This window comes from Poromitra crassiceps (genome assembly GCF_964638095.1).
Source record: "Poromitra crassiceps genome assembly, chromosome: 6".
NCBI classification, from domain to species: Eukaryota; Metazoa; Chordata; class Actinopteri; order Beryciformes; family Melamphaidae; genus Poromitra; species Poromitra crassiceps.
The window spans coordinates 19,885,901-19,906,192 of NC_139627.1; the positions used below are offsets into that span (position 1 = coordinate 19,885,901).

General features: G+C 41.8%; 1 protein-coding gene across 1 annotated transcript in view; it reads right to left on the bottom strand.

Annotated features, from left to right (window-relative positions):
* The window catches only part of pla1a (phospholipase A1 member A), a gene marked incomplete at both ends in the record, with an annotated part of 24,990 nt that extends 4,967 nt beyond the window's left edge, over positions 1-20,023 (bottom strand). Inside the window, 9 exons of the mRNA XM_083638144.1 lie at positions 1,047-1,152; positions 3,380-3,469; positions 5,098-5,283; positions 6,466-6,558; positions 7,732-7,833; positions 9,709-9,817; positions 10,141-10,318; positions 15,365-15,593; positions 19,957-20,023. Coding sequence (XP_083494270.1) covers positions 1,047-1,152; positions 3,380-3,469; positions 5,098-5,283; positions 6,466-6,558; positions 7,732-7,833; positions 9,709-9,817; positions 10,141-10,318; positions 15,365-15,593; positions 19,957-20,023 — 1,160 coding nt within the window. The remainder of the gene's footprint in view (positions 1-1,046; positions 1,153-3,379; positions 3,470-5,097; positions 5,284-6,465; positions 6,559-7,731; positions 7,834-9,708; positions 9,818-10,140; positions 10,319-15,364; positions 15,594-19,956) is intronic.
* Positions 20,024-20,292: the final 269 nt, after the last annotated feature.

Sequence of the window (20,292 nt, forward strand, 5' to 3'; positions counted from 1 at the left end):
CGGCTGGTCGTTTTGATGATTTGACCTATTTTTGACCTTCGAAACAAGATGGCCGATTTTCACCTCCAAAGGTCACATTTTTCAAAGTTGTCATAGAGCCTTCATATTGGGCTCTAATGAAAGCTCTGCTCATGATGAGTTGAGTTATAAACTGTTCAAAAAAGCTGAAAGGGTAGTATTGAGTTATAAACTGTAAGACTGTGGTGCCCTGTCTCTACTGTTGTAGAGAAAGTAGAAAAGCCCACCTACCATAAAAAGAAGAAAAGTCAAGTCAAGTCAAGTCAAATTTATTTATATAGCACCTTTCATACACAAAGGCAATTCAAGGTGCTTTACAAAAAAATAATTGAAAAAACAAGCAGCAAAGCAATGCATATATAAAAAACACAGCCGACAGTTTTAGTTAGAATATATACTCAAATTAACAAACATGTCTTCAGTATTATTATTACATGTACAGTCCATTTGTTGGAAATGTACAGGAATTTTTTTTTTTAATTACAGGCCGAATACAGGTTTATTCTGCCGGGCTGGAGAGAGGCAGTAGTTTAGTAGCAGTTAAAGGCAAGAGTAAACATAAAGGTCTTTAGCTTGGATTTAAAAATAGGCAGAGTAGGGGCAGATCTAATGTGTTCAGGGAGTTTGTTCCAGTTATGAGAGGCATAGTGGGAGAACGCGGCTTCACCATGTTTTGATTTGGTCCTCGGGACAATTAGTAGACCAGTGCCTGAAGATCTCAGGGATCTGGATGGTTCATAGTGTAGAAGCATTTCAGAGATGTAGTGTGGGCCTGACCCGTTGAGAGATTTGTAAACTATTAGCAGAATTTTAAAGTCTATTCTAAGATTTACTGGCAGCCAATGCAGGGATTTGAGAAGAAAAAGAAAACAATGCGACCAAATCACGTGCTGGTGCGACCAACTGAGAAAGAGTAGAAAAGTTAGTCTACTCTAGAGCCATGTTCTGAGCCATAATATATTAAAAAATTAAATCATCGTGAGGAGGGAATAGTAACACAGACAGGACGTGTGGGGTGAGCTACTTACAGCCTGAGCCTCTGGTCTGTGTGCAGGTCCTCGGTCCGCAGCGTAACTTCCAGCTCTGCGCTCTTATCCAGAGCAGACACCTCCAGCTGCAGCAGGATGTGATGAGCTGACAGAAGCACAGAGGAACTACTTTTATTTATAGAGAGCCAAAGTGGAACGTCACTTCCTGCTTCAGCACTGTACCAGAGATTTTCATCCGCCATTTATTTTCCCATAGACATTTCGTAAAAAGCGTATAAAAATAGTTTTACTTGTTCAAACCAAACGGTTCAGATATATTTAGAAATAGGAGAGATCGCATAACATTTCACTCAGACCAAAATGTAAAAGAATGCGGGTTTAAAGAAAATATTTTGTTCATGTTTTTTTTTTACGTTTTGGTCTGAGTGAAATGTTCTATGGTCTCTCCTGATTCTAAATATAGCTGAACCATTTGGTTTGACCAAGTACAACTATTTTTTATAAGCATTTTACAAAATGTCTATGGGAAAATAAATTGCAGAAGAAAATCTCTGGTACAGCGCTGAAGCAGGAAGGGACGTTCACTTTGCCTCTCTATACAGACACCTCCAGCTGCAGCAGGATGTGATGAGCTGGGAGAAGCACAGAGGAACTGCTTTCGTTACTACAGTACTCTGATGTGTTTCATTCAACCATATAGAAAAACCATATAGACGCCTCTTCTTACAAGATGATCGCTGGCAGGAAAGCAGAAAACATGATGGGACAATAATGAAGTGATTAGCTCTCTTAACACCTGAACTTCTATAAATATAACAAAAACAATATAATAAAAAATAACAAAAATTTAGAGGATGTAATAATTTATGTTTGGAAATATTGAGCAGTCAACATAATTTCCCCCCAAAATGGTATGTATGGATTTGAACATGTCTCGTTCACACCAAGGCGAAAAAAAGCCAAAGTTGAACAATTTCAACCTGAGTGAATGGGCGATGAGGTGAAAATCGCGTAATTCACGCTGCGAAAGTTCGCGTCACTCGCCTCATTCGCGCCACCCGGGGTGAAATCTACTCGTGCATTTGCATTGACTTTGTATGTAATCTTGTCGTGCAAATGAGCAAAAATCCCAGTGCGAACGCCACTAAGAGCCAAATGAAAAGGATAAATCCAATGGATTACACTTAACTGTCTACAAATTCTACCAATTCGTACTGTTTAAAATTGGTAGATAGTGGCAAGAGATTAATTTTCACAGAGCGTTTCTATTTTTTCCCCTAAAAAAAATAAAATAATATATACTGTATATATATATATATATATAGTGTATATATATATATATATACAGTATATATTATTTTATTTTATATAAATATATTATATATATTATATATATATATATATATATATATATATATATATATATATATATATATATATATATAGTATATATATATATATTAGGGCATTCACGACTAGTGAATTTTACTAGTTGACTAGTCGTCCCTAAAGGTAGTCGACTAGTCGACTAGTCGTTTAATTTTTTTTTTTATATATATATATATATATATATATATATATATATATATATATATATATATATATATATATATATATATATATATTTTATCTTTAAGAAAGAACATGAGGTATTTACACGACATACATGGACTATCATATCCCATATCCCCCACAAAGAACATCAAAACAAAACAAGAAAACTGCATAAGATACACAATAATCCAAGAACAAACAAGACTATTGGACAAACAACCAAACAAAAACAATGCATTCAGCTCCTATCCTGATAAGCCTAATGACACTCGGGTAAAAAGTTCTTAAAGTCAAACTCTGTATGTGGTTGCCATATTTTGGGGATGTCTAAGAATCTGCCTTTGCTCTTGTAGTAAATGTTATCCAACGTATGGTAGCTTGAGAGTTCATTCCACCAGTGAACTACAGCTGGGGGATTGGATGCTTTCCAATTTAAAGCTATGCATTTCCTAGCTGCCAACAGGGCAAGATCTATGTATTTACTTTGAATGCATTGTTTTTGTTTGGTTGTTTGTCCAATAGTCTTGTTTGTTCTTGGATTATTGTCTATCTTATGCAGTTTTCTTGTTTTGTTTTGATGTTCTTTGTGGGGGATATGGGATATGATAGTCCATGTATGTCGTGTAAATACCTCATGTTCTTTCTTAAAGATAAAAACAAAAAACAAAAAAAAAAACATTGTTGCTAAAACGACTAGTCGACTACTAAGCACAGTGTCGACTAGTGGTTTTACTAGTCGACTAGTCTGTGAATGCCCTAATATATATATATACACACACATACACACACACACACATACAGAACAGACTGGCACTCACCGCAGAAAGGTGCTGTAGAAGTTGTGAGGAGGAACAGCTTTTGTTCTTTGGGAATCGGAGACACCGTTATCCCGCTGTTTTCTGATAAACCTAAAAACACACACACACACACACACACACACACACGTAATGTGTACATTAGCAGCATCATTGTCTCAGCGTCTGTCAGCACATCAGGGGGTTGAACTGTTTGTGACGAGGCCAGACAGCTGATGGCCCATGCTCAAGTGACCATATAGCTCAGTGGCTCTGACACTGATACAGCAGGAGTTTAAGTGCAAGGTAAATGTTTTTAGGCCTACATATCTTCATTATCGATTAGTCCATCAATTATATTTTTTATTCGATTAATCGATTAATTATTTAGTCTATAAAATGTTAAGAATAATGACAAATGCCCTTCACAAGTTCCCAGAGCCCCAGAAGCTCTCTTTTTATAATTGTCTACTGTAATAAGAATGCGAAGTGTCTGTGTGTGAGTGAGCAGAAATGTATTCTCTCTCACCCTCTTCCATGCTTACACATGCACACATGCATGCACACACGCACACAGCTAGAGTTCTCAGTTTCAGCCTGAGCCCGATGGGACCTGCCCCAGCCCAACGGGCTCAGGCCGACAATGTATGCTAATTGGTCGGGTCGGGTTTGAATTTTCAGGCCCGTTGAGAACTCTAATTTGTGAAACTTCAACCAGCAAATGTTTGGTGTATTTACTGATAAATGACTAAAACAATTTATTGACTTCTGTTGATCAACTCATCGTTTCAGCACTACAAGTTGTCTATGACCTGACCTCCCTCTCCCAGTCCTATATTTATCCCACTCCTTCCCTAATGACATCTTTGTTTTGTTACTACTACTACCACTCCACTACTATAGAATAACTAGTGTTATACCCATCCCTGTGTGAACGTCGGTAGAGGCTACACATTGCAAATTTGGTCCTTAATTGCCCTAATTACCTAATTAAAAAATCCAGCTCCATTAGGTCACCTGCAGGGGTGCTCTTTTCCTGAAAGATTCAGCGCGATTGCACATACAGTAAAATGGCATAGCTGTGGCCGAACACAATTTCTCCTCCCTCACAGAGACGTTGCATTCGTATATAGGATGATTGGTAATATTTGAAGGGGGGTGAATAAGGCTGACATAACACTGTTATAACTATGTCATGACAACTGACATGAATTAGACGTTATGGATGTTTATGACTGTAGTAGTAGTAGTAGTCATGTTAGAAGTAGCCTAAGCCTAGTACTGTAGTAGTGTTAGTAGTAGTACTACTGTAGTATTTTCTTTCATTTTTCAACCAATTCTCTTAATCTTTTTTTAAAGGGCAGATGAAATTATGCACACTAGTGTCTACTGGGCAAAACAATAGGCCTATTTAAATGGGCCAACAAATATCTATGTCGCCCCTGGGAAAATTAGAATGCATTGTATCCAACTAATGTACACATTTCCTTAAACTTTAATTAATTTCCAATAGCCTATACATTGTGGTCTGACGCCCAGGGCATAATCTGCATATCGTGTTGGTAATAATAATGATAATATAACAGTTTTGATTTATGAGGTAGTGTTAATTAAAAACAGATCAGCTGGTGTGTGTGTGTGTGTGTGTGTGTGTGTGTGTGTGTGTGTGTGTGTGTGTGTGTGTGTGAGAGTGTGTGTGTATGTGTGTGTGTGTGTGCGCACGCGCGTGTTTGTGCTGTCACCTATAGTGGGGCAGGTCCCATTGAAGACATCCTCGCAGTCCAAACAGTGTCCCGTCAGGAAATCCTCATAGCGGAAGCATGGGATCCCCATTAACAGGCACGAGCTGTTCAGTGCGCTCATGTAGACGTGCAGCGCCCTCATGTGGTCGCATATCACATAGCCGTACACTGGGAAGTACACAAGAACTGACAGCAGATACACACACTAAGGGAGCCAAATGTTTATAAAGTACTCCCGAGATTCATTAGATTATGTTGATTTAGATTGGATGTTGTGTTACAATGTGTCACCTAGCAAGATGTAGGCTACTACATCTACAAGAGTTATTTATTCAGGCATTCTATAATCTCTCAAGATACACTGACAATTCGACTACTCATTTGTTTCACTCAATCATATTCTCACACAAGGGCCCAGTATTTTCACTGCAGGCTCCATTCGCAAAGTTTCTACTTTTTCATACATGTAGCAGTCACAATAAAACACTACTTGCTTTGAACATAAATTTGTTGTTCACCAAACCAAGCTATTCCTGTTCTTAAATATTGCGTAGTTTTCAATACTGAGCCATTTTTGTCATGCTAGAGCCTGTCTTGGCCTGTCTTTTCCATTGAAAATGGCCATTGTTGTTCTTCTGCTTCCCAGCGGGGAAACAGCACCCTCTCTGCCGTTGCTACCCGTAATTACACATCAACAGAGAACAGAAATTACAGGCTCTGTTTGGCATGACAAAAATGGATAGAGATTGGGAACTATGCAATATTTAAGAACACGAATACCCGGTTCGTTGGGCAACAACCTTGTGGGACAGCTCACCCTAAAATCCAAAATACATATGTTTCCTCTCACCCATTGAATGAGGTGTTAATTAATACACAGGACAAGATGTTACTATCCCTTGTGCCAAAATCCGAGGAAAAAACACATTTAGAAGCCCAATCCAGAATAAAACAAGCTAACAGGCTAACAAACTAATAAACAAGACACAAATCACCAGTTACCTACCCTAGCCAACAGCAGTATGAAGCATGTCATTGGGGTTTTCAAGTAGGCACCTACCTTCACCGACGTTTCGTTAAATTAGGCCCAAGACACCTCAAGAAGGCTTAACGGTGTAATCCAGCGTCCTGGAAACACCCCCCTCCATGCTACCACTGCACAACTGCATATTACCTCACTATCTAAGCCTAGCTATCCAGGTCGGTTCGGTATGACATTCCTGACTACACCACCACTGTCAATGATTCAGCCCTGTTAATGCGGACCGTCAATCATGACCAACAACAAACAATCCCTAACTACACCACCACTGTCAAGGTGATTCATAGTAGATCGGGTGGTGAGTGAGTGAGGGCTGCTGAACTTACTTGAGGTGAACCTGGAACGCGTACATCCAGCCTGGTCCATCCCGCCGTTCAGGAAGAAGTCCACATGGCCGACAGGGATGGAGATACCAAAATCTAATGCAAAGTAAGACAACACAACATACATGACTGTTTTACAGACAAATCCCCCCTTTCTAGCTGCAGTGCTGCAGCTGCTCTCAACACCATGTAGCCTACTACTCTTTTTGCAAGCTCTGACTGTTGGCCTGGCCAATGAAATCCTTCTGGCGTTTTTTCTTTGGCAGATGCTATTTGTACCCGGGTGTGAATGATGTGACTATACCCGGGTGTGAATAGCCAATATGACTATTCACACCCAGGTGTAAATAACCCATGTGACTATTTGTACCCGGGTGTAAATAGTCACATCGGCTATTCACACCCGGGTGACATAGCCGATGACCACGACCACCTAAACCCAAACCCGACCAGCGTTGGTTTGGGGACGAGTGACGTACTTCCTCCTTCTTTGCGGGATATTCAAGAGGTTAATTGTCAGCAGTCGCAAGTCGCTTTTATTTGCAGATATCTGACAGTCTATGTGTAAAGTTTCATATTAAAATGTGCATGATAAAAGGCCCAAATACCTTTATGAAAGTGCCTTTGATAAGAGAAAGTAGCAGGGAGCCGCTTGGGTGACGGTACCACAGAAGAAGAATATACCATGAAGAAGAAAGGCCCTGCAAAACTAGCCCCTTCTCCCTTGTCCCTTCTTGAGGATTTCTAATCAAACAAGCGACACCACATCACCACCAGCTATCACATTCGGCTAACCAAGGTTAGAAGTTTACATATTTTAAGTTCACTTGTATTTAGAGACTCTTGGTTGTTGGTTGGTTAGACGGCGCTATAATGCTACCAGAATATTTGTTTATGCTGCTAAGCCAATTGTAGCCACAGTGTAACGTTAGCTCAAGGAGGCTAGCCAAGGATGGAGCTAGCGTTAGATGAACGTTTGACTTTGTTCTCATGTTGAACAACATTCTGAAGCTTGTGGATTTCTTTAGCTTGTAATAATATCATTTTACATCACTATTTCATATAAAATGAATCCTGCCTTTGGTGAGTAGTAGCTTCAACGTGATGTAACAGGGACTATAAACAAAGTTTTAGTCTTTTTTAGAGACTATAAACTAACTGTGAGTAGGGACATTTTCAACCTCTAGTGATAGCTGACATGTCTGAATTAAATACAGTGGATTTAGCAGCAAGTTGAGGCTGATTTGATGTAATTGTTGTCTTTCTCACAGTCGGAGTCTGTGTGGATAGCCTCCACAAACTGAGCATCAGACGGGTCCAGACGGTCAAACTTGTCAGCTCCTTTGAACATAGGTCCAGCAGGGTCGAGGCCTAGAGGACAAGGTGAGAAATCTCAGTTTTAAGTTAACATTATGTTTTTCAGGATTCAAAGTGTATATTCAAAGTCAAACAGTTATCAAATAACCATTGAGAATGATAATGTTCTATCATTGTTATGTTTTAAAATCTTTTAATCACAAATGGCTGAATTGAAATTGATTCAGATTCAGGAGGAAATGTACTTTCACAGCCTGTACACAATCAAAACACTCGAACCAGGGTATACAAACAAGAACAAAAAATTACAACAACACAAGTCTGTAACAGTTTGGCCATTCTATTTAAGGCAGTGACTGCTGAGGGCACAAAAGTCCTATTTTTTTTCTTTTTTCTTTTTTTGCAGAGTAGTTGTCTGTATCTGCCACCAAAGGGGAGGGGGGGGGTAGAAATGGTTTGAATCACCGATATATAAGTGTGTTCGTATGTATGTATATGCAAATGTGTGTAGATCTAATACAAACATATTCTCAACGGAACCTATTGGATATGCTGGTATACTCATAACTTATCACTTGGGTTTATAACTTGTCACTTATCACTGACGAGTCTCTACACCCCCCCCCTTATTTTCCTTTCTCATTTGGTGTTGTCTTACGTTTAGGTAATTTGTTTTGTTTTGTTTGTCCTTTTTCTTATGTTTCGAGGTTTGATGATATAATTTATGTATTTAAAAAAAAAAGTGATTTCCCACAGATAATGTTCATGCTCTCATGCTACTAAAATGTGTTTCTGTCTATCACCAATAAAAAAAGAAGAAAAAGAAATGGTTTAAATCCCATCCTTAAAATAGACAGTGATGTACTGGAAATTTTTCTTTGTTTGCTTGTTTTGCACAGCGCCATCATCATCGTTTGTCCTACACAAGTCTTTGGGGGCTGTGATTTCCCCCCCCCCATACGTTTTGAAAGCCAAAGTTATTTGTATTGAGCAACAACACCAATCAACCCCCCCCCCACACACACACATATATACTTTGTGCTTATACTTGTTGCCCTTTTAAGTCCCTGTTTTCTGTCTTTCCAAACATGTTCCAGTTAAGGACATCCTAACCAGTGGATGTGGTGCATCTGAATTGCACTTGAACATTTTAAACTGAATCACAGGCCCTCCCACTCAGACAAAAACACCCCATATAAACAAGTGAACAATCGTGCATTGTGGTGTGGGGGGGTGGTCATTGTGGTGGGGGTGCGGTCTGGGACGAGGGGACCGTGCGTCTCCACACAGCAAAGTGGCCTTGTCCTTCGGAAAGCCCTGCTATTCCTTGAAGGTCCCATTCAGGCATATTTGGCAGCACAGACGAGCAGCTCTGTGAGTGACTTCTGAGCTGTGGAGACCTTCATTGTCTGGCCTGCTCCGACGCCCTCGCTCGGCACATGTAGCCGCAGAACAGCTACAGCCGGGGCATTGTCATTTCCTATTATCCACAGTGGTAGGCAATATCGGAAGGTATTTATCCTCTGTCAAGTGTCAACCCTGCATTAGTACTGTACACACTTCTATCCTTTTGTACAGCAGAACCAAAATAGCACACTAAAAAAAAGGTTAAATATCTCTCCACTCCATTGACGAGTTACCGGATTGGTCCGTGTAATCTCCGGAGGCTGATGAGAGCAAAACTTATTTTCCCAAATGGGGGTGAACAAATAAAGGAATAACTCACTCTCATTCTACAATTCTGAGTGTTTTACTTCACACTTGTCTCCTCTATTTTGAGTTTGCTCACACATGTTATGAATGGAGGAAAAAATATTTGCCTGCCATGAGATGCTAACAGTAGAGTGTTTCCACAGTTTTGCATTGTGACAGTAACACAATATGTACTACTAAACAATCATACATCACATGTAGACAGTCCAGACTTACCTGTGATTCTTCCTATCTTGCCCTCAAAGAGAGTCCCCACAAACCCAGAGACGTGCGCACCAAGACTGACCCCAATGAAGTGGAACGACTCCAGTTTACATCCATGATTCTGTTGGTCAGATGTCAGACAGTCAACTTTATTATTTTTTAACTTTTCACCTGATACCCTTTCAGGGTTTTTGAGAAACTGTGGACACTATTATGCTGTGCTGCTTCATGCATAAAAACGTATTTGAAAGGATTTATTAGCAGTACCCGACGTAGTAGTAGAAGTTTTAGTACTACTGGTGGTAGGAGTAGTAGTAGTTGGCTAGTGGTAGTTGCAGTTACAGTGGTAGTAGTAGTAATCATAGTAACGGTAAGCCTTGAGCTTGAAATTGGAGCAGATGTGCCTGTGAATATCAGGTAAATACAGTATTTGTAGTGTCTCACCTGCAGTTGGTTGATGAGGACGGAGATTTGCACAGCCACCTCCTTGTAGTTCTCCACCACCAGGTTGTAGGCGAAGGAGGCGCCGTAGACCCAGTCCACCGCCACTACGTTCACATCCTCCGCCCTGAGCAGGGCCTGGGCCAACTGCTTCACCCAGGAAGGCCTACTGCCCAGGGCCCTGAGGGAGGGAGAGTATTGGGGGGGGGGGGGGGGGGGTATGGATGGCAGAGGGAAGTGAGTAATGGAGGGAAGGAGTGATGGGGGAGTAGAATGGGAGGAGGGTGGCAGGGTGGGGAAAGGACGAATAGAAGCAGGGTGGAGGAATGGATTTGTTAAAACATTTTGTTATAGATCACACCCAAATGATGTCTTGTGTCTTTTTGCTCCTATCAAGCTAATGTTTGTGCTTTTGTTGTGTGGGGACTCAGTTCTACAAGGGGCTGTTTCGGGGTTTAAGCAAGGTTACTTTAATTTGCTTTACTGCCACATCAACTAGACATTTGCAGGGAATTTGCAGTTCGCTCTAAACATACATCCATGACACAATAATATGGCTGCAACTAACGATTATTTTCATTGTCGGAGTTTTTTCGTCTATAAAATGGTGAAAAATGTCGATCAGTGTTTCACAAAGACCAAGATGCCATCAAATATCTTGTTTTGTCCAAAACCCAAAACTATTCACTTTACTGTCATAGAGGATTAAAGAAACCAGAAAATATTCACATTTAAGAAGCAGGAATCAGAGAATTTTCACTTTTTTTCCCCTTAAAAAATGTACTCAAACCAATTAATGATTATCAAAAGAGTTGCCAATTAATGTAATACATGTTGTATGGCCTAAATTAAACCAAAAATAACTTGGCCAATGAGGGGCGGATCGGGTTGCTTGTTTCAGACGCGTGTTGTTCATTCAATGTCCAATGCATCAGGATATATTGGGATACCTCACCGGCAATCCATTTATTGTCATTAATCCACCGTTAACACAGAATAACAGCATAATCCAATGTCACTATATGATGCTACCATTCATCATCAACCACAATGCTGCACACTTGAACGGTGGAACACAGAAGTAAACCGCAAGAACAAAGTAACAGGACACGGTTGAAAACGGTGTTGCTTCCCGAATCACGCACACCTGAATGTGATCCCCGACACACCTATAATTATAGAGCACTTTCCCCCCGACTCCACCTACCACCTAGTGGCTCAATAAAGGGGCAGTATGCCAAATACAGATAATTCATATAAACACACACATATCAATGAGGGTTCAATTAACGTCAGATGATTAAGAGGAAATGGTGCGTTTTGGCTCCTACACACCGCCCCCTAATTGAGAGTGACAGGATGGCATGAACAATTACAAAATAAACAAAAGGAGCCAAATAATTCATTGAGAGACGACACACAAAAATCCTCTATAAGACGTCACCAGTAATGGTCTGTTAGAGTACAACTTGAAATACAAAAGTTAGTCACTGGTTTGCAGTCAGCCCATTGCTAACTTCTATTGATGTCAAGTCCTTCAAGTCACTCTTACATTAAACAACCCTTTCTCAAAGAGGGACAGCATCTCTGAGAGTTTGTGCACATTGTACACAGTGCAGCTGCATTGTTGCGACAAGCCCATAATGCACTCATTCTCAATCTGTTCATGCATCTTGAACTCCTTCAATGTGACACACAGTGGCTGTACAAGATCCACTGTGAACACAGTGCACTCCACGTTGTGCTTTGCCACCTGGTCTTGCAGCCTCTGTTCGAGTGCCTGCTGAGCTCCACTATCGGCATCAACATCTGCTGTCCACTTCTCCATCAGAAGCGGCTTCCTCTTCGCTGGCTCTTCACCCATCAGAATGGTCAGAATCGATCCATCTCGAGAGCTCTGACGCTCTAGTTGCGGAGCAGAATGTTGTTCTCGGTCTTTGGTTGCTAGACCACCAAACTGATATTTACATGGTTCCACAGCTCTGACACCAAGATCTTCTTCTTTAGCAGCCAGTGCTTCCTTGAGGAGTGTTTCCATCTTGGCTATCATTTCCTCAGATGGTTTCTTAAGGATGGTGCCAACCTCCTGTTTCACTCGTGTGAGCTCATTCTGCACACACGTCTCTCCAACATTGATTTGGGTGTGCTCCTGTGCTACACACGTCCTCTCATCATTGACACGTGTGTGCTCCTGTAGCGCACATGTCCTCTCATCATTGACTCGTGTGAGCTCCTCTGCTACACACGTCCTCTCATCATTGACACGTGTGAGCTCCTCTGCTACACACGTCCTCTCATCATTGACACGTGTGTGCTCCTCTGCTACACACGTCCTCTCATCATTGACACGTGTGTGCTCCTGTAGCGCACATGTCCTCTCATCATTGACTCGTGTGAGCTCCTCTGCTACACACGTCCTCTCATCATTGACACGTGTGTGCTCCTGTAGCGCACATGTCCTCTCATCATTGACTCGTGTGAGCTCCTCTGCTACACACGTCCTCTCATCATTGACACGTGTGTGCTCCTGTAGCGCACATGTCCTCTCATCATTGACTCGTGTGTGATCCTGTACCACACACGTCTCTTCTTCCATGACTCGTGTGTGATCCTGTACCACACACGTCTCTTCTTCATTGATTCGTGTGTGCTCCTGTAGCGCACACGTGCTCTCTTCAATGATTCGTGTGTGATCCTGTACCACACACGTCCTCTCTTCATCAATGACTCGTGTGTGCTCCTGTAGCGCACACGTGCTCTCTTCTTCAACGACTCGTGTGTGCTCCTGTAGCGCACACGTCCTCTCTTCTTCAACGACTCGTGTGTGCTCCTGTAGCGCACACGTCCTCTCTTCTTCAACGCCTCGTGTGTGCTCCTGTAGCGCACACGTCCTCTCTTCTTCAATGATTCGTGTGTGCTCCTGTAGCGCACACGTCTCTCCATCGATGACTCGTGTGTGATCCTGTACCACACACGTCTCTCCGTCCTGTTCTCGTGTGGGCTCCTGTAGCACACACGTCTCAAGCGATTTGGAGGCGTTGGTGCCTATCACCGACTCCGCTTCAGCTTGAATATGAAAAGTGTTCTCAATCTTCTCATCCATCTCAGAGTCTGAGCTCCCAGCATCATCTCTCTCTGCCTCCTGTTCAAAGTCTGGCTCAGGAGGTATGTAGTAGTCTATATCAGGTATGTCCATGAATGCCCACAGTTGTTGTTGTTGTTGTTTAATTGATGTTAGTGCTAGTTTAGCAGCAATATCCAGCTCTTCCTGTCTCCATTTTAGCTCCAGGGCTTTCTCTTCCTGGCTCCATTTTAGCTCCAGGGCTTTCTCCTCCAGAGCATGCCTTTCCTTTAAGGCTGCAGCCCGGACCAGAAGTGCCGCTCTCTCAGCCTTTGCCTGAAAGAGCATTTTAGATATGGAGGATCCATGTTTGCTGCTCCTGGAGCTGGTGTGACCTTTACATACTCCAGACATTATTCAATACAATCAATTATTTTTTAAATACCAATACCTGCACACATTATCATAAACCACACAGAATCAAAACCCAATTCTATTCACAAATTTACTATGCAGCAATATTATTCACAGTAGGACAAATACCAATATACTACACACAAACCATCCCCACCGTTCTCATATAAACCCCATTGGAAGCAATGCATTTTGGATTTTACAACTCAGTACATTTAAATGTGTGCGCACAATTTAATGTCCATGATATGTCCCGTTGGTAGCACACACACGTACCTGCGCACATTGTCCCGGTGTTGAGATGTGTCCCGACCCGTGGGCGTGGTGATACAACTCCGAGAAATGATAAGACAGCCGTTTCAGGAAATAGACACAGCCGTGTCCCGCAATGATCTCTCCTTCAGGAAATATACATAGCCGCGGCCCGCGGCCCCGCGCTGACTTGGATGCTGTGTGGATGTGGATCCCTCTGATCTCTCCAGCACAGACTCCAGGTGATCTGTGGTTCCCACACGCAGGAAAGCGCTGATCGGCACCGCCGAGACAGACGATGTGGATCCCTCTGATCACTCCTCCCGAAGGCGAAGTTTCCGTAGCCTAGGCCAGCAGGCGTTCACTACCACCATTCACCCGCAGCTCCAGCGAATCGACCCAGTGTCCAATCTGGTCTTGAATCCCAAACGATTATCCAAAACAAGTCAAAATAAAGCGCGTTTTCAACTAAATGTATGGCCTAAATTAAACCAAAAATAACTTGGCCAATGAGGGGCGGATCGGGTTGCTTGTTTCAGACGCGTGTTGTTCATTCAATGTCCAATGCATCAGGATATATTGGGATACCTCACCGGCAATCCATTTATTGTCATTAATCCACCGTTAACACAGAATAACAGCATAATCCAATGTCACTATATGATGCTACCATTCATCATCAACCACAATGCTGCACACTTGAACGGTGGAACACAGAAGTAAACCGCAAGAACAAAGTAACAGGACACGGTTGAAAACGGTGTTGCTTCCCGAATCACGCACACCTGAATGTGATCCCCGACACACCTATAATTATAGAGCACTTTCCCCCCGACTCCACCTACCACCTAGTGGCTCAATAAAGGGGCAGTATGCCAAATACAGATAATTCATATAAACACACACATATCAATGAGGGTTCAATTAACGTCAGATGATTAAGAGGAAATGGTGCGTTTTGGCTCCTACACATGTAGTTGACAACTAATTGATTAATCGTTGCAGCTCTACAACGTAACACAACAAAACAAACAATAACAAATGTCAACAAAACAAGAAACACTAAAAAGTAAAGGAGAAGAGAGCAAAAATCAGATACAAATATAATGATTTAAAAAGCAGAATTAAAGAATTAGGTTTAGCTTAGGGTGAGGTAGGGCTGGGCAATATATTGATATATCGTGATAGGGGACTAGATATTGTCTTAGACTTTGGATATCGTAATATCGTGATATGGCATAAGTGTTGTCTTTCTCAGGTTTTACAGTAAAGTGATGTAATTTTCTGAACTTACTAGACTGTTCTATCTTGTTTTCCTTTACCCACTTAGTAATTATATCCACATTACATTATCTCATTAGTGTAAATATTTTGTGAAAGCACCAATAGTCATCCCTACAATATTGTCTCAATATCGATATCGAGGTATTTGGTCAAACATATTGTGAGATTTGATTTTGTCATTATTGCCCAGCCCTAAAGTGAGGGTGTGCTCCTCACCTGTAGCCATGCACGATGATCTTGGTGGGGAGGGAGGCGTTGAAGAGGGAGGGCTGCTGTGTGTCGTTCAGCGCCGCCTGGCTGAACATGATGGCACAGTCCATGTTCCTCCTGGTCAGCAGCAGGTACTGCACCTGCGGCTTGGCTCCCTGGCCCTGTTGCCGGTACTCCCGCCAGGTGGTGTTGTGCAAGTCAGCGCATTCGCCATCTTTCCGCTCGATCTCCACACCTGCTGGATCAATGTATCAATGTATATTTGACCCCAGAAGATATAATCTGATAATCTGAGATCATGTTTGTTTTTCATTTAGTCTCCATCTTTGTTGCAAAGTGCTGATTTGCTCTGATGTGATTCTGAACTTAACTTCTGACAGATCACCTGTCAATCAAACCGTGTGGGCGGAGCAAACCAGAAATGTAAAATGCATCACTTCCTGTGTGCCAGAGGACCCCCCCACCTCAGACCCACCTGACGGCAGCATCAACTGGATATAAGGTAGGTTGAATCACTATTGTGTTGTAGCACTTGGCAATACAGAATTGCAAAACAGACATTTATTCATATGAAAATGTCACAGAACACTACTTCCATTGTGGTCACTGATGGAAGATATATTTGATGTAATACACACAAAATACCATAGAAGCACCATCTAAAAATCATAGGATAACAATATGGCACGAGCTATACATTTTGTGTTGTAACTTACTGTCCACTTTTCTATTAGTTGACAATCACATTTCCTCGTTATTGTAATTTTATGGATTTAAACAATGCTTTCCCACCCTTGTTATGGGTAATGAACAATCATAGTTATCACAATGTATATATTTTTATTCAATCTTTATTCAAACCAGTCAAGTTGACTAGCAATACATTCTTTTTCATTGTAATACCCTGAAGGAGTAGTCTCAGATCAGCACTCCTGTTCTAAAATATTTAATGTGTACAGGCCATAGGTGTAGTGCCGGTAGAACGCGGGGGAACGGCGTTCCCATACTTCTCCAACGGGTGTTTTGTGTGTGTCAGTGTGTGTGTGCATGTCGAGCCAATAAAACGAGTGAAACTTGGCAACGTTGTCATTCGTCCTATATTTAAGGTGGGCTGAATTATTCACACAGCATCAACTCGCGGCTTGAAGAAAGAAGGAAACATTCCACCTTAACTGTATTTAAGGTGGGCTGAATGATTCACACAGCATCAACTCGTGGCTTGAAGGAAAAGGAAACATTCCACCTTAACTAGCTACAGCGCGGGGGAAACCTCAGTTTAATAAAAGCTATAGGCCTACTGAAACAGCTACTGGCTTTTTCAGCATCAAAATATTTTTTTCCCCCCCAGTAGCCTACCTCACTTTAACAAGTAAAGATGAAAAAGGCAGCCAAACATCCTTTCATTTTTCGGACAAGCTGTTAAAAAGGTACGTTTACAAGCATGAAGAAACTGTTAAAAGCGTGTTTCTTTTCAACACGGTTGAATCAAAAGTTAGCGTTAATCACCCCATTGCAATTTGCATCCAGAAAATCACACAAGTTGCACAAGGCATTGATCATCATTTGGCATGGCGGCCGGCATTTTTAGAATTTTGTGGTGAATTAATTCACCACAAAATTCTGTGGAAATGTAGTGGGAGTAAAATTAATTCATCACAAAATTCTAAAAATGCCGGCCGCCGTGCCAAATGATGATCAATGCCTTGTGCAACTTGTGTGATCGCTGGTTGAGAGATTGTTTAGCTGTTTGTGTTGATAACTGACTGCTGAGTCTGCTCTGCTCTGCCCATATACGTCTTTTAGTTTCAGAGCTGCAAATGTCATGGGCTACAGACACAATTAGTTAAGTCGTGTGTCAGTGACAGTGGTTTGCAGCACTTGAGGAATTCGTGAGTTTGCTCGTTTAATTCGTTGATATAAGCGATTTTAATTAATGAATAGGCTACGTGAACGTTAGCGTGTGTGCGTGCGCGGGGGGGGGGCTTTGTTGGGACCTGTGCGTGTGCAGGTGTTCCCCATATAGGTGCGTTCCCCCACTTCTCTAGATAGCACTACACCTCTGGTACAGGCTCAAGATGCTTAACATGCTCTGGTATTTAGTGTAAATACTGTATATAGTCAAGGGGAATATCCGCAACATTGTGAAGTGCAATAAGAGGAATTACCTCTCTACTATTTAATACCACTAGAAATATTGCGCGCTTTGCGTGCCCCTTTCTAGCTTTAGGTTAAAAAACTCTACTTTTTTACATTTCAAATATCCACACACGCTGCGCGTGCTCGCCCGCTCAGCTGGTAGCACTAATTTCAACCGTGCCTCATTGGTTTGTCCTCGAGGTCTCGTCCGCTCTGTGGGTTAGCAGACGCAGCTCGCACGCTAGGCGTGCTCGCCCGGCCTCGCCCGCTGCATGTGCTCGCAGATGCAGCTCGGCGGCCTCCCAATTGTGCGCTGAGCTGCTGATCCGCCGGCCACCTGGTTATAGTAGCGAGATATTTATATTTGGCAATTGCAGGTCAAATACAGTATACCGAAAGATGGATAAATTATAGCGAGGTTATTCAAAATTTGTGATAATTGATATTTACATTTCCAGAGATGCAGTGAACCAGTGCATCAGTGGTTAATATTGATCATGTAAAAAAGGAATCTATTGTATCATTTCTAACATAGCAAAATATAATACCGTAGTCTCATACTCACATTAGAGAAAAGAAGCCCTGATAAACCTATATTTTACACTGGTGTTATTACAGGGCATTAACCTGTGTATATATTAGGGGTGGGAGAAAAAATCGATTCACCTAAGTATCGCGATTTTTAATGTCACGATTTTTTGAATCGATCTTTTATTCCAGAATCGATAATCGCATTTTTTCTGTTTATGTATGAAATGCTCCCACTTTCATCAATCACATATAGAGCGCTTCCCTCTGCTCCGTGGCTCATACAGCCAATCATGTACCTTGTTAGTACAAGTGACACGGAAATAGCCAATCATTTAACAGACAAACTCCGAGTGCACCCGCCCCATGACCCGCCCCCACTCACACACAGCAAATCATATCCCTTGATCCAGAGCTGAGAGCCCCGACATCTCCTGGAGCAGCACTGTCGAGTTGCAGGAAAATAGACAGTTTGTGTTGTACTCTGAAAGGGTTTCCCCCCCCTTGAATCAAATTGTACATTATCAGCTTTATTTTAGCAAGAAAAAGTAGCACGAGACCCATTCCTGGCTAATGATTGAGTCTCGCATTTTGGTCCTCCGCTGACGCCACTCGTTTGATCTCACCCAGCGTTACAAATAATTCGATGTGGTTGACTTTCAATTCGTGTTAACGTAACGTGTCAACATGTATCCTATCTATTAATAAGCGCCCGGGAAATTAACGTTAATGTTAAGACACCAATTTCACAAATACGGACGTCTGCAACGTTACTTTACGGAATGCGGGGGGCACGCGCAGCTCAATTCACTTCTGTGAGCAGAGACAAAGTTGAACTGTTGGAAAGGATTTACTTGTACTTTGGGACAGGAAGAATAACTAATTGTGTCATCTATTGAGCACACAGCTTATGACTTTTATGTCTTCTGCTTGGGCGGAGAGTCTTGATGCGTATATAAAACTGATATGGAGAAATGTAGCCTACCGCATTTTCAGCCAGGCAAGGCTTTTTCTCGTCCAACCACCGGCGCGCGGTCCCCAGCGCGGTCGCCCTCCAGCCCTACAGCCTATGGCATATTTGTAGCAGCAAAACCCAGGCTTTTCCACACCTCTGATTCACCTAACGTTAACACTACAACCCTGAAATACACGTTACCAAACGTTCTTTTAGAAGGCTGGCAACGTTAGGCTGTCATCAAAGTAAAACGTCACCATGTCTGTAAATTACTGCATGTCTGTGTGTGTGTGACAAATTAGACCTACCTGTGTGCCTTGAAAATAAGGTGGTTCAAAATAAAGTGGCTAAATGCAACCTTTTTCTTCTCATGTTTTTTGTTTATTAATTAAAATTATCAATAATTATCGATATAGACTGATATGAAAGATGTTATATCAATATGCTTTTTAACTATATCGCCCAGCCCTACTCATGCTATAATATACAGTCTCTAGAAGTGTATGATTCAACTTTTCCCATGTTCTAATCTAGTGTAAAAAAACAAACTGAAAAAAGAAAAGAAAAAATAAACAAAAATCGCAATAAATCGTAATATCGAATCGCAATAATCGTAGAATCGCAATACTTAAGAATCGCAATATATATCGAATCGGCACCCAAGTATCGTGATAGTATCGAATCGGGAGATAAGTGAATCGGCACAGCCCTAGTATATATGCACATTCTGTGACATAACTACACAATAAGACATGTACACTTTGCACTTATGTTGTATTGTTTCAACATCATGTACATTGTGCATTGGATATATTGTGCACTCCGAATAGATTTCCAAAGGTTCATATCCAGGTTAATAATACATACAGTGCTGAAGCCCTTTACTCTGTTCCACTCAGACGTCTCAAAACAAAAGAGAAAGAAATGCAGAAGAGTATATCTGCTTTAAACAAGGCTAAATGATGATCAGACCACTTACCTAACACCACTGATGTGAAGTAGATCAGCAAAATGCTGAGCAGGATGGTGTTGAGTTCCCAAGGCATCTCCACTGTATCTCAGAGTAGCAGAGTGGGGAATGTCTCCACTGTATCTCAGAGTAACAGTGGTGAATGGGGAGAGTTGCTGCTGGAAGCTTAACTGTAATTCTTAGAAAATCCCGGCTCTGTGGAGCGCTGTACCTCTGCAAAGACTATTACCTGGTAAACAACAATAGGCACTAGAAAGTCAGGAATCCATGTAAGGCAGTTAAAGTCCACAGAAGGAGGCGGGATCATTCAGGTTTTCATATGTAAACATATGTTTGTGATGATGT